Raw genomic sequence first — 15,485 nt, 5'->3', positions numbered from 1 at the left:
CCAGGCAAGAAAAAATCTCTTCCCTACTATGTGTACTCACAGTCTCACATGAGCAAACAGACACTGTGCTGTAATAGTAATAATAATAATAACTACTATCATTTGTTGAGCAATTACTATTTGCTAGGCACAATGATATTTGATAGGGCAGGTACTGTTATCTTCGTTTTACAGAGTGAGGAAACCTACGCATAGTGAGATGAGTAACTTGCCCAGGAGTACAGAGCTATTTTGACTCGGCTACACCACTATAGTATAGGAAGGCAAAGTGCTATGAAAACACACATACGGACTGATGCAGACTATGGGTGCCATGGAAGGTTTCTTAGAGGAGGTAAGGTGGGATGTATCTGTAAACATGCATATTATTTCCATTGTTAATGATCACAAATACTCCTTCCATGAACATCTGTGCAGATAACTTTCCATTTTGTAGTCCTGCTGCCACTCTCTTCCTTTGCTTAGATCCTAAGAAGCAGAATTCTGGGACAAAAGTTATAGAAATACTCCAAGGCTTTCAATATGTTTTGCCCATAGTTGTCACCAGCTATATGAGGGTATCTACTTTACTGTAGCATTGCCAGCAGTGGGCATTATTACTTTAAAAATTCTTTGCCATTAATAGAAAACTAGTATTTGATTACTCAGCTGAACATTTTACCATCAATGCTATCTTTAACACACAAATTTAAGATCATTGTAGTTACAACCAGCAGAGTATAAGAGAACATTAACAGTGACAGAACATTCTAGAATGTCTCATATTATAAATACCATAATTTATTCCTATAATCACAAAATTGACTGGGTCACAATTGGCAATATTCAAAGAAAACAAATTTCTGTATTCATGCTAAGATCTTTGACCTCTCAAACTTACTATGAGTTCTAGGAGAACAGTAGAAATGAATTGTTTGATCCTATCACAATCCAGCAAGTAAAACATGTTCTATAATTGTTTGCTATAAAAATAAATAAATAAATAAATAAAATAATGGATAATGACAAAATATAAACCGAAGCCATACTTTCTGAGCTCTATACCCATGACACATAGCTCAGTAAACATCACATTAGGGAAAGATTAAAGAGAAGTAGCATGTTCCCCTCTTTCTCTTCTTGCCATATAAATAGGATAACAATATATTCTAGTTTGCGTGTGACAGTTCTGGTTTATGCCTCTTGTCCGAACATCTTTTCTGATTAGAGCTGCCTTTCAAAGGGTGTTTAATTGGGCAATAAATTTTATGGTCACTCTGCATCTAAAGGATGTCCCCCTAATGAAGAGGTGATCCTAGGAACAAAGTGCTCACTGATCAGACAACTTGTCTTGTGTCACTCGGATTTTCACTTTGAAGACCTATAGCCAGATACCTCATTTGGCCTTAATGTACTTTCATAATATTTTATCATCTGAAGCCAAATAATAATCTGAAAGTAGCTAATTGATAAGGGCATCCTTGACTATATCAGCACTCTTTATTTCATTTTATTGATAAAAGAAGTGAGGCATGGAAAAAAATGTGACTTATTCAAGTTCATATCAAGAAAATAATCAGCCATATAAGAGGAAGCTACTGATGCTCTAACTTCTGATTTTTGATTAATTCTTTAAACCACACAGTCATTAATGTACACTGAAATCTCCAGTGAAGTTAGATCAGAAAAATTGCAATCATTTAGTAAATGGCTTTGCAAACTACAGGCAGTAATAATCTATTTCAAACAATATGAGCAAAATCATAGGCATACCTTAGATAATACTTTTTCCTTTTTTTCCCCTCAGGCTCTCTTGGATAATATTTTTAATGGGTATAAATTTCATGGTTAATAACATTTCAGTCTCATTAAGTAAAAGTCTCTATTCAAACCTAGTTGATAGGTCCAAGCTATCAGAAAGTGAGGAAATTTTTATTTATAAAATGTTAAAATTTAAAATAAACATTTAATATTTTTGGTTATTAAAAAATAAAGCTTGGTACATTTTTACATTTCACAAGTATGTCTAAATTTCATACAAAGATGCCTAATAGATAAGGTTTTACAAATATCTTGGATTATAACAGAAAATCTTAATGGAGCTAACAAAGTCATTTTCTATAACAACAACAAAGAAACTTATGGTGATAAATTTAATAGACTATTACTAAGAACTATATGAAAAAAAGTGACTCTACTGCTTGCATAAAAGGAGAGGCATGCCACATATGAAGTTGGAGAAACTCACTATTACAGATATGACATTTCCATATAATTTATAAACATATTGTAATGTCACTGAAGGTCCCACTTGCATTTTGTAGGGGTGGAGTAAAGACCTCGGTAAAAAGTCATTTAAAGTTCATTCGGAGGTTGGCCAGGCGTGGTGGCTCATGCCTGTAATCCCAGAACTTTTCGAGGCTGAGGTGGGTGGATCACCTGAGGTCAGGAGACAGCCTGGCCAACATGGTGAAACTTCATCTCTACTAGAAATACAAAAAATTAGCTGGGCATGGTGGCATGCACCTGTAATCCCAGCTATGCAGGAGGCTGAGGCTGGAGAAATGTTTGAACTCAGGAGGCGGAGGTTGCAGTGAGCCGAGATCGTGCCACTGCACTACAGCCTGGGCGACAGAGTGAGACTCCCTCTCAATAAATAAATAAATAAATAAATAAATAAAAAGTTCATTTGGAGGAATACATTTTAGGGACTAACCAAGAACACTTTTGTAAAGTATAAATAACCTACAATAATAAAAACAGTATTTTGCTGGTACAGATCAATGGAATAAAACAGGAAGTTCAGAAACAGGCAAGGATGTATATAAGTATTCAATAAATGAGAAAGAACAATGAAAGGATGGATGGATTTAGCCATTTAAATAAAATAAATTGTTTATTATTAATAAACAATATTGTGATAGCTGGCTAAATCCATACCTCACACTATATGTCTAATAAATTCCAGGTGGATTGAACATTTCAATGTATGAAAATGAAAACAAAATATTTGGGGAAGGCTTTTCTATGTACAACTTCCAGGACATAATTTTTTTTTAAAAGACTAATAGATTTGATCACATAAAACATACAAAATAAATGTGTATTAAGGATATCAACCATTTTTCTTCATTTATAGTATAATCACTTAAATTTATTATTTCTTTTTAAATTTCATTTAGCTTATTTTGACACAAAAATTTTAAAATCTATAAGAAGTTAAAAAAATAAAATTTTTATTTACAGTTTCCTCTTGGATTTTGGCCTAGAAATGACTTTCTTAACCCTAAACCAGACCCATTTTCACTTATATTTTCTCAGAATTTTTCGTTTCATATTTTATGTTAATTTAAAAGATGAGAGATCAAATATGGCTCTGTTTCATATTAGCTGTCTGGTTTGGGGATGTTACTTAACTTCTCTCAGTCTCAATTTCAGTTTCCTAAAAAAACAGATATAATGAATACCAGCCTATTGGAGTTGCTATGGCAATGAAAAGAAATCATTTATACAACACATGTGTCATGGTAGAATCTGGTTAATAAAGGTGACCAAAATGTTAGCTATCACTTTGAGTGCTATTGTTATACTTGGTAGCTAGTCGGGTATGAGCAGGGCAGGAAAGCGCTCCCATACCTCACACCAGGAGTGTTGGGAGACCATCAGGTGATGGTCAGGTGGTTGTTAACTGTCTCTCTGAAGTAATAACTGGTCACAGCTGGCGCCAGGGAAAGGCAGTCTCCTAGTAATAGAAAACACCTAAAACTGGTGACGAGCGGCTTCTCAATAAGATCTCAGGAGTTGGGCAAGTGGTCAGAAGTAGTGCAAGACCCTGGAGGTATGCCATCATATAAAAACCCCAAGTCAAAAGGTCAAGCCATACACTTGTCTTTCAAGTCACCTGCTTGGCCCTCTTCCAAGTGTACTTTCCTTTCTTTTGTTCCTGCTCTAAAGCTTTTAAGTAAACTTTCACTCCTGCTCTAAAACTTGCCTCAGTCTCTCCTTCTGCCTTATGCTTCCTCAGTTGAATTCTTTCTTCTGAAGAGGCAGGTACTGAGGTTGCTGCAGACCCATATGAATTTGCCATGGGTTACACTATCACACTGTATATTAGACTCCTTCCCCGCCTTTTTAGAGGCAAAGTCTCGCTATGATGTCCAGGGTGGAGTTCAGGGGCTATTCACAAATGCAATCATAGCATACTGTGGCCTTGAACTCCTGGCTTCAAGCAGTCCTCCCACTTAAGCCTCCCAAGTAGCTGGGACTCCAGGTGCATGCCACTGAGCCTGGCTAGACTTCTTAATTTCATTGGAAAACAGTTGACCCTTAAACAGTGTGGAGGTATGGGGTACCTATCCCCTGCACAGTGGAAAAATCTACATATAACTTTTGATTCCCCAAAAGCTTAACTACTAATGCTGTTGACCGGGAGCTTCATCGATAACAAAAAGTCGATTAACACATAAATAGACTAGTATCTATATATATGTTATGCACTCATAATACACATTTTTTTCTATTTTTTTGATATTTCTAGGCTACAAAGTTCACCCAAGAGTTTTTTCAAATTGTCACAAATCTTCAAACTTTCTAATATATTTATTGAACAAATGAATATATAAGTGGACCAGCACAGTTCAAACATTGTTCAAGGGTCAACTGTATGTATTTTCATGACTAGCAATTTATGGTGATGGTATAGTCACCTGATATAAAAACAAATTTCACAGAATTTAATTATTTTAAAATCAAAATGTATGCCAACCAGAAAAAAATATCTAAATTCTTTGAAAGCTATGCAGCATGCTACAATTTGGTCTTTCAAAGTTGCAGTCCAAAATCATCAGATGGCCAAGTAACAGAGTCATCCAAGGGGAACATCGCATACCAGGACTTGTCAGGGGGTGGGGGGAATAGGGGAGGGATAACATTAGGAGAAATACCTAATGTAGGTGATGGGTTGATGGGTGCAACAAACCACCAGGGCACGTGTATACCTATGTAACAAACCTGCACTTTCTGCACATGTAACCTAGAACTTGAAGTATAACAATAAAACAAAAAGTTTTCTTACACATCAGAACTCCTGAGATAATTTATGAGCTTGAAATATAAATAGGATGTTTACCTTCTTTATCTTACCTCTAATAGGCCATCCTCTGGCAGATCAGTACAGTGAACAGCATTCTGGATCTTAGTTTTACCAAAGATTGCTCTGAGAGTTCCAGGGCGTAAATGCCGGGCAATTTCCTATTAAACATACATTCACATATAGATTAAAGTTAGTCATATGGTATAAATAAGAAAAACACTAGCTATATGAAACGCTAACTTATTTATGAAATATATGTTATATATAGACAGTGCTTATAAGGGTTTTTCTGTGGCCCAATGTAAAGTCTGCTTTCATCTACATCGGGGAAAAATAATAATTGCATTTCTTTTTATCAATAGATTATGGGAATCACACAAAATGTGAAGCTAGTTCATTACTGTGAAAGACTTGTATTTTATAAAGACGGTAGAGATCTTAACAACTTTGATTTAAAATGAACCAATTTGATGCTATTGATTTCAAAAGCTTTTAAAAAAATGTTAGCTGTATCAACTTAATGGTAGTTCATCTTTAAGAGAAAAAATATGGTCACAAATAGCCCTGAATTTAATGAGGGTTAGAGAGAGGCAAGGGAATGATAATGATGTACAAAAACATTTAAATTGAGAAAGACAGGAAGAGAGGACCTAGGGGATAAAGAGGTAATTGACAATGAAAAGGTGGATCAATGAATTTGAGCTCCTAGTGGTATGGGATAATTATTGAGATCAGCATGTTAGAAGAAGAGAGCTGGAAAGTTAAAAGATACTCGAGACTGAGATTACTGTGGGTGGGAGGAGAGGGGGCTATAGTGATTGATAATGATCAGTTTTAAGGCATAACCATGGCTAAGGTTAGTTTGAGGGCAAGAATGTTAGAAGAAAGAAGAACAACAGATTGAGACGCCAAGGTCGTAAGTGGATCACCTCTATGAAAGTGGAAATCAGAAAGAATCATGACAGGTGTAGCTTAGGGTGCAAAGATTCTGAGCAGCACTCACATTTGTGGTTCCATCACTTAAGGATGTTTTAAAGACATGCATTTATTTAATTACTTAAGTTTTATTTGCCAGGTTTCCATCAAATGTCAGCTATAAATGTATTATGTTTAGGAAAAACATTTTGATAAAGTAGAAAATAAGAATGTCTTTAAATTTTATTTCATATTTATTACTTTCATTCTGTTCTCCGTAATTTTTCTAGCAAGTAAGTATCCAATATTAAAAACCTACTCAGCTGGGCGTGGTGGCCCACACCTGTAATCCCAACACTTTCAGAGGTAGAGGTGAGTGAATCATTTGTGGTCAGGAGTTTGAGACCAGCCTGGCTAACATGGTGAAGCCGTGTCTCAACATGGTGAAACCCTGTCTCTACAAAAATTAGCTGGGCATGGTGGTGCATGCCTGTAATACCAGATATTTAGGAGGCTCAGGCAGGAGAATCACCTGAACCTGGGAGATGGAGGTTGCAGTGAACCGAGACTGTGCACTGCACTCCAGCCTGGACGACAGATCAGACTCCATCTCAGAAAACAAGCAGAAGCCTTACTCTGCTTATATAGTGGGAAGCTGTCATTTTGTGACATAAGATGTAATTTATGAAATTGTGAAAAGTGAGTACTAACGTTCTTTTTATTTCCGGTCAGGGAAAAAAACACTTTTAAATTACTCAGTTTCAGTAAACTGTTTTATTAGAACCTATTCTCTATCAAATTTTGTTTGATGGCCAGGCTCATACCTATAATCGGCACTTTGGGAGGAGTTTGAGAGCAGCCTCGGCAACACAGAGAGACCCCGTTGCTACAAAAAATACAAAAATTAGCCGGGTGTAGTGGTGCACGCCTGTAGTCCCAGCTACTTGGGAGGCTGTGTGGGAGGATGGCTTGAGCCTGTGAGGTCGAGGCTACAGTGAGCCAAGATGACACCACTGCACTCCAGCCTGGGTTGTCAGACAGAGTAGGACCCTGTCTCAAAAAAAGAAAATTTTATTTAACTTGCACTACATTCATTAAAAGATTACTTTCATATAAGTGTCTGCTACAGCACTTGAAATCTGAAGAGGTTCATGTGTGTTGGCCTAGCGCGGTGGCTCATGCCTGTAATCCCAGCACTTTGGGAGGCCGAGGCGGGTGGATCACCTGAGGTCAGGAGTTAGAGACCAGCCTGATCAACATGGTGAAACCCTGTTTCTACTAAAAATACAAAAATTAGCAGGGCATGGTGGCACGCACCTGTAGTCTCAGTTACTTGGGGGACTGAGGCAGAAAATGGCTTGAACCCGGCGGTGCGGAGGTTGCAGTGAGCCGAGATCACGCCACTGCACTCCAGCCTGGGTGAAAGAGCGAGATTCCATCTCAAAAACAACAACAACAACAAAAATGGTTGGTAATTCCTGGCTGTTTTTTTTTTTTTTCTTTTTTTTTTATGAGTTCTCTATTTGCTTGTCATAGATGCCAGGCACATGCTGCTAGATGAGGTATTCTGGTTGCCTTCCTTTCAGAAGGGGGTGCTACCATTTTTCCCGAGTGTTATTAGCTGCCTTCCCATTGCTCTGCCTCTTTAGCTCAAGCTCCACATTCAGTGCCTTAGGCTGTGGCTGAAAGTATCAACTGCCTTCTGCTCAATGTAAGCAAGCAAATGTGAAGGCGCTGATTTACTCTGCGGCTCTTCATGCAGCCCTCCAACTAACCACCCTGCTTAAGGCCCCATGCCCTTCCTCAGCCTTGCATCCATATGTCTGATGTGCAGCCCACCCAGTACCCCTACCCCTTCTGGAGCAGTTCTCTCCTGCACGTTTTAGAGTGTTGGTTTTCCTCAACGATACAATCCTATCTGCTTTGAGTCTTTCGAAGTTTATGGCCTGTAACAAAACTAAAAAAAAACAAAAAAAAAAACAAACCCACAAAAACAAAAACATACGTGTGTGTGTGTGTGTGTGTGTGTGTGTATGTGTGTACTCTTCCTTGTTTTCCAGCATCACTGGAGATTTACTCTTTAAAACAACACACAGTGAAACAGTATCTCCTGTAAATTCCTGTAAGGACTTGGTAAGCAAGGGGATGATGGGCACATATGGTCTTCTGCCATCTTCATGACACTTCATCTTACTGACATTCTCTATTTCTCCAACACAACAAACCATCTTTAATTCATTTTTCATGCTGCTATAATTTTGTACCTAAATGCCAATATGATCATGTTATTTACTTGCTCAAAAAATCTTTGAAGGCTCATAATTGCCTATGGCCAAATGTCTAAACTCCTCAGTGTGGCATTCAAGGTCCTCCCCACTCTTGCCTAAATCTACCTCACTCACACCTGCCTTGAAAGCTTACACATCCCAGTGAAAACACTGTTTCCTCTATAAAAGCAGATTAAGCCTTCCCAATCAGAGTAATCCTTGCTTCTTCAATGTTCCTACAGTAGTTTACACTTCCAATATAGGCCTTCTTGACTTGCAATTTATATAGTTGTTTTGTGAGCCTATTTTAGTAAGATCCCATTAGATTTCAATCCCTGAACACAATATAAAACTTCCCTTATATTCTGTATCTTACTAATGAACACACAGTAAATGTTTGGTAAATATTTGTTGACTGATATAAAATGACAGTACTTCTATTCAGAGTGTCAGGATGGAGTAGCAAATAAGAGTGGGGGCTGTGGAAAAAGGCTCTCTGGATTTGAATTTTGCCTCTGCCACTTAACAGTTGTGTGACCACACCACATTATTTAACCTCTCTGTGCCTGCTTTAATGTTCTTATTTGTTAAGACAAGGATAAAATAGAATCTGTCTTAAGGAGATTAAGACAATTCTTAAAGAGACAGAAAGGTATGTTTTGACAAATATCAAAGATAATCTAACCAAATATTATATTATCTTTAAATAAATATATAACATCTCTTAAGAGTTGTAATCGTCATAGTTTTAGAATAAAGGTATAAGTTTAGATTAGATCATAAGCTAATTATGACCTATTATTATCCATTAATAAACCTCAGAAAACATGAAGTATTTTTACTGATATAAAATGTTTTATTTAGGTAAATGATAACAATGAAAGTTAAAGATATAAAACAATAGGTATTTTCTTCATACCTGCTCTTAAAATCTAGGCTTTCATGTTAGATCCTCTTTAAAAAAGGTATTGATAAATTAATTTTAGTTTTGATTAGTATAAAATATCACATATGCTTATAAAGTGAAAAATACTGAAATACTAAAAAATACAAAAATATTAAAAAATACTAAAAGTGAGAGTGAAATAATAACAGCACTTCCCCCCTCCATTTCCTGATGGATTGCTCCTAATTTTTTCCAACAGATTTACATTCCTCTTGCTGCTTAAACTCTGGTGAAGACCATACTACCACGCATAGTTCCCCTCCCTTCAAGGAGCAGAAGCAATTATGAGATCATAAAAGCAACACAAAGTACCAACATATAATTTCATCTAATACCATAAATAATTCTTAAAAAGTTATTGCAGTATTTATAAATAACAGGTTATGCTGAGAAAATCAGACTCATTAAAGAGCGATACTTATTTGTACTTGGAGGGTCAGCAGTCTTTCAAATTCCACAAAATCCCAGGCATATTCATCCTCCCCTAAAACCTTGCATGCTGAGTCCCATCAAGTCAAATTCTTGGCTATGTTACAGCTCATCATAAGTACTAAAAATTCTGCTCAGGTAATCCTGCTGTGGGAGGAAGAATTCTGACTTATAGAATGACTTCTAAATCTAAGATATCAAAAAAATGCACCAAATATAGAATAGTGATTGGCAAAATACTGAAAATAAAGAAGGGAATATTTATTTAATTATTCTATGGCTGTGTTATTGTAAAGAATGTCACTGTTTATTGAATAGGTCTATCAGATTGATAAAATATGTCTGGACAAAGAATAACTTACTTCCATAATAAAGCCACTCAGTTTCAGTTCTCCACAACACAGAAAAGATATGTAAGAATTGAAAATGCCCTTCTATTTAAGAAACAAATTAAACTAGAAAAAGATTTATGAGATTTACTAATTACAGAAAAAGATCAACTATAGAATATATTCAGATACAGTCATGCATTGCTTAACAACAGAGATATAGTCTAAGAAATGCATCATTAGGTGACTTCCTCATTGTGTGAACATCATAGAGTGTACTTACACAAACCTAGATGATATAGCCTACTACACATCTAGGCTATATAATTTGCTACTAGGCTATAAACTTGTATAGCATGTTGGTATACTGAATATTGTAGGCAACTGTAACACATTGATAAATATTTGTGTATCTACACATATCTAAACAGAAAAGGTACAGTAAAAATATGGTAAAAAATGATGTAGACCTATAGAGGGCACTTACCATGAATGGAGCTTGTAGGACTGGCAGTTGCTCTAGGTGAGTCAGTGAGTGAGTGGTGAGTGAGTGTGAGGGCCTAGGACATTACTGTACACTACTGCAGACTTTATAAAACACTGTACACTTGGGCTACACTAAATTTATAAAAATATTTTTATTTCTTCAATAGTAAATTAACCTTAGCTTACTGTAACTATTTCATTTTATAAACTTCTAAGTATTTTTTAACTTTTTTTGACTCTTGTAATAACACAGATTAAAACACAAACACATTGTACAGCTGTACAAAAATCTTTTCTTTCTTTACATCATTATTCTATAAGCTTTTTCTATTTTTTAAGTTTTTTTCTTTTGAAACCTTTCTGTTAAAAAGGAAGACACAAACACATGCATTAGCCTAGGCTTACGCAGGGTCAGAATCATCAAAATCACTGTCTTCCACCTCTATATCTTGCCCCACTGGAAGGTCTTTAGGGACAATAACACACATAGAGCTGTCATCTCCTCTGATAAAATGCCTTGTTCTGGAATACCTCCTGAAGGACCTGCCTCAGGCTCTTTTACAGTTAACTTTTTTTCTAATAAGTAGAAAAAGTATACTCTAAAACAACGATAAAAAGTATAGTAAATATGTAAACCAGTAACATAGTCATTTATTATCATTATCAAGTATTATGTACTATACATAATTGTATGTAGTATACTTTAATACAAGTGGCAGTACAGTAGGTTTATTTATGCCAACATCACCACAAACACGTGAGTAATGCATTGTGTGACTACCTCACAACAGGAATTTTTCAGCTCCATTATAATCTTATAGGATCAGCATCCTATATGCAGTCAGGTGTTGATGGAAATATTGTTATGCAGTGCATGACTGTAATGAGTAGCATATGGTGGTTTATCACGAGGTCACTAGTCTAATTCCAGGAAAATCTAAGTACAAGGAAAAAAATATTCTCTAGACTACAGGATAACTATGTTAGCAGTGATATACATATGTGGATAAACATTAAAAGAGGAGCTAGTATAGCTCAAGTCCTAGTAACCCTAAAATAGCTGTGAAACAATGTTACAATCATTGTCCTCCTTTCACAGGCAATGAGGGTAATAAAACTTAATATCAAGTGCCAGTGAGGGGACCACCATAACTAAAACAGCAAATATTTTCATTTCTATCCATTACTAGTATTCTTCTGCAACAAGTCTTGTAATACTAAACAGCACATGCTAAGTGCTCTCTTGACTCCTCCGGCACTTCAAAAATATCTTACCAAAACTGACGCATCAAACAGCTTTTCCCAGTAGTATGCAACTTTGTACTAATACAGTTATGCAGTTTTATATTCCTGGGAGATAAGCAATGTCAGATGAATTCAAACTAAAACGAGATAATGAAAGATGGGGAAGGAATTGGAAGTAGAAAAGGAAGCCAGGGAGAGACCCAGAGGCTACTTTCTGCTAAGTCTAAGGATCCTTCTAGAACCTATGCATAGGCTTTAGAAAGAGTAATTGCAAAATTAAACTCAACTACTTATTTATATAATACTAATCTCATTGAATGAGCCACTTGCAGGTTCACGGTAAATACACTTATTGGCACTGGAAAATACATAAATTGTTTGTATATGAGGAATCACTAAAACATCAGGCTTGTGGACTCTGACAGGCTTCACATCTCACTTTTCATTAGATAAAAAATAGCTGTAATGTAAATTTATAGAACCTGAAGAGGGTCACAATTAAATGTTATTTCAGGTGAAATATTTAGATAATTCAATCCTGTCTTTTTCATTAGGTTTCAATAGACCACATGGCATCGTTAACTATTGCCTCTTACTGATCTGTTTGCTGTTTCAGCCAACAATAGGAACTGGCTGAAGTGAAAATGAAGTCTTATTTGACACAGGTGTTACTTTTAAAAGTAAAAATTATGATCTCTTGGTTCTCCTTTTTTAAAAGAATTGGGCATTCTTCAGAAGGATGAGCTCAACTAAAAAAGAAGAGTCAGAAAAATCTCTTAACTCACTTTTATATAAATTACTTAGTATTTTAGCAAAAACTACAAAGATTCACATATACAAGTAAAATTTAAGAACATAAACATTAGCATAGAGGATTGGGTTTTTTGGTAAATATTTTCCTATTTCTTTTTTTCTAAATACATTTTAAGACATTTAACCTTTAATGTATACTCACATTACTACTAAAAAATTTAAGAGGCATTCTTTTTTTTTAACACCATGGACCTGAAAGCAAGAGAGGCATTCTTAATATCTCCCTGCAAAAGAATCGTTCCACATTCTACTCCACCCCTATAACATAATTACTATCCAGTCTTGCTTTACTATTTTAAAGAATCCTACAATTCAATGCTCAGAAACTTCCCCAAAGGAATAAAATAATGAAATAGCTGGGACCCACTCTTGGCACTTCTAACATCCAATTCTTGGCAAATCCTGTCAATACAACTACTGATATATACCCTGTATCAGTCGGCTTCTATATCCACTCTAGCACCATATTCTCCTGCCTAGAATATTGGGCTTTTAGATTTTATACTTGCTGGTCTATCTGGTTTCCTAGATACCTCTACTCCTAGTAAACATATTGTCCAAAAAGCAGTTAGAATAAGCTTTAAAAAAACATAAGTTGAATCATACCACTTTCCTGCTGCAGAATCTCTGATGCTTTCATTAAGAGAAAATGCAAAATTCTTGGGCTGGGTGTGGTGGCTCATCCCTATAACCCCAGCACTTTGGGAGGCTAAGGTGGAAGGATCATTTGAGGCCAGGTGTTTAAGATCATCATGGCCAACACAGCAAGACCCTATCTCTTAAAGAAAAACTTCTCAACATAACCTATAGTCCTGCATGCTCTGGCTCCTGCTTACCTCTCCAACCCCACCTGAAATGAACTAGTCACATCAACCCCTTCCAACTTTTCAAACTAGTCACATCAACCCCTTCCAACTTTTCAAAGGCACCAAGCTCTTTCCTACCTCAAGCATGAAAACACACAGTATTTCCCTTGGCTCGGCAATTCTTTTTTTTTTCTTTTTTCTTTTTTTTTTTTTTGAGACAGAGTCTAGCTCTGTCGCCCAGGCTGGAGTGCAGTGGTGTGATCACGGCTCACTGCAAGCTCCACCTCCCAGGTTCACACCATTCTCCTGCCTCAGCCTCCTCAGCAGCTGGGACTACAGGCACCCGCTACCACACCCGGCTAAATTTTTTTTGTATTTTTAGTAGAGACGAGGTTTCACCGTGTTAGCCAGGATGGTCTTGATCTCCTAACCTCGTGATCTGCCCGCCTCGGCCTCCCAAAGTGCTGGGATTACAGGCGTGAGCCACCGTGCCCGGCCTCTCCTCTTTCTTAATAATTGCCTTACAAATGGCTTACAATAAGCAACAGAAATCAGATGTGATCGATTCTACAGAGTGACTCTCTCAACTCTTTATTCTATCCTCCTTCTAGATGGAAATTAGAAATCTAAAAACTACATTCCCCAGACACATTTTTGGCTAGAGTTCTTGCAATGTGGAAGTCCTAAATGAGATTTGGAAGACAGGACAAAGCAGAAGCTACCTTCTTGCTAATGTTGCTACAGGCAGACAAGGTAGGAGACACAAGTGTTTGAGTTGTGGCAGACTCAATGCCTAAGTCACTGCCATGGTAGTAGCAGTGGAGGCAGCAGCAACTTCAGGATTCTAGGTATGGGAAGGTACTCTTGAAATCAATAGCTCCAGTGGCAACTCCTGACTTAAGGCCCTGCAACACTTAAGAAACTTAAGTTCGTAAATAGCTACTTCCTTGAATCGAACTCCTTTAAAAAACATCCCTAAGCTGGTTTCTGTTTCTTGAGCTGAACTCTCAGTGATATTCTGAGGCTCCATCTTTCTTCCTCATCTCTACAGAAAGCTGTTTTCCCTGTTCCCACTTAGTAAGTACCTTTTTGCTATCTGGTTTTCAGCTTTACCGCTCTATTGAAATTGCTCCCTCCAAAGTAACCTATAATCAATTAGACTTCTAGCTGAAACCTCTTCTTTTTTTTTTTTTTTTTTTTTGAGACAGAGACTTGCTCTGTCACCCAGGCTGGAGTGCAGTGGCACAATCTCAGCTCACTGCAACCTCCACCTCGTGGGTTGAAACAATTCTCCTGCCTCAGTCTCCTGAGTAGCTGGGATTACAGGCATGTGCCACCACACCCGGCTAATTTTTGTATTTTTAGTAGAGATGGGGTTTCACCATGTTGGCCAAACTGGTCTCAAACTCCTGACTTCAGATAATCTGCCCACCTCGGCCTCCCAAAGTGCTGGGATTACAGGCGTGAGCCACCGCACCTGGCCTAAAACCTCTTGTATAGCAGTGAAGTTATAAAAGTACCATCAGAAATAATGGATCTAATACATGTGGCCAAAAAACATATGAAATAAAGCTCAGCATCACTGATCATTAGAGAAATGCAAATCAAAACCACAATGTGATACCATCTCACACCAGTCAGAATGGCTATTATTAAAAAGTCAAAAAACAACAGATGCTGGTGAGGTTGCAGAGAAATAGGAATGCTTTTACACTGTTGGTGGGAATGTAAATTAGTTCAACCATTGTGGAAGACAGTGTGGTGATTCCTCAAAGACCTAGAGGCAGAAATACCGTTTGACCCAGCAATCCCATTACTGGGTATATACTCAAAGGAATATAAACTGTTCTATTATAAAGACATATGCACCTGTATGTTCACTGCAACACTATTCACAATAGCAAAGACATGGAATCAATCTAAATGCCCATCAATTATAGACTGGATAAAGAAAATGTGGTACATATACACCATGGAATACTATGCTGCCATAAAAAGGAACAAGATCATGTCCATTGCAGAAACATGGATGGAGCTGGAGGCCATTATCCTTAGCAAACTAATGCAGGAACAGAAAACCAAATACCTGCATGTTCTCATTCATAAGTGAGAGCTAAATGATGAAAACACATGGACACATGGAGGGGAGGAGGGGAGCAACACACACTGGGGCCTGTC

General features: G+C 37.0%; 1 protein-coding gene across 7 annotated transcripts in view; it reads right to left on the bottom strand.

The window, feature by feature from the left end:
* NME7 (NME/NM23 family member 7) overlaps window positions 1–15,485 on the bottom strand; it is a 229,615-nt gene that overhangs the window by 31,784 nt on the left and 182,346 nt on the right. For all 7 annotated transcript variants that reach the window (XM_009437588.4, XM_063787333.1, XM_063787493.1 and 4 more), the window contains 1 exon segment: window positions 5,122–5,229. In XM_009437588.4, the coding sequence (XP_009435863.1) occupies window positions 5,122–5,229 (108 nt within the window).

The sequence above is a fragment of the Pan troglodytes genome, chromosome 1, assembly GCF_028858775.2.
Source record: "Pan troglodytes isolate AG18354 chromosome 1, NHGRI_mPanTro3-v2.0_pri, whole genome shotgun sequence".
Lineage (NCBI taxonomy): Eukaryota > Metazoa > Chordata > Mammalia > Primates > Hominidae > Pan > Pan troglodytes.
This window is presented reverse-complemented; position numbering and strand designations above follow the sequence as displayed.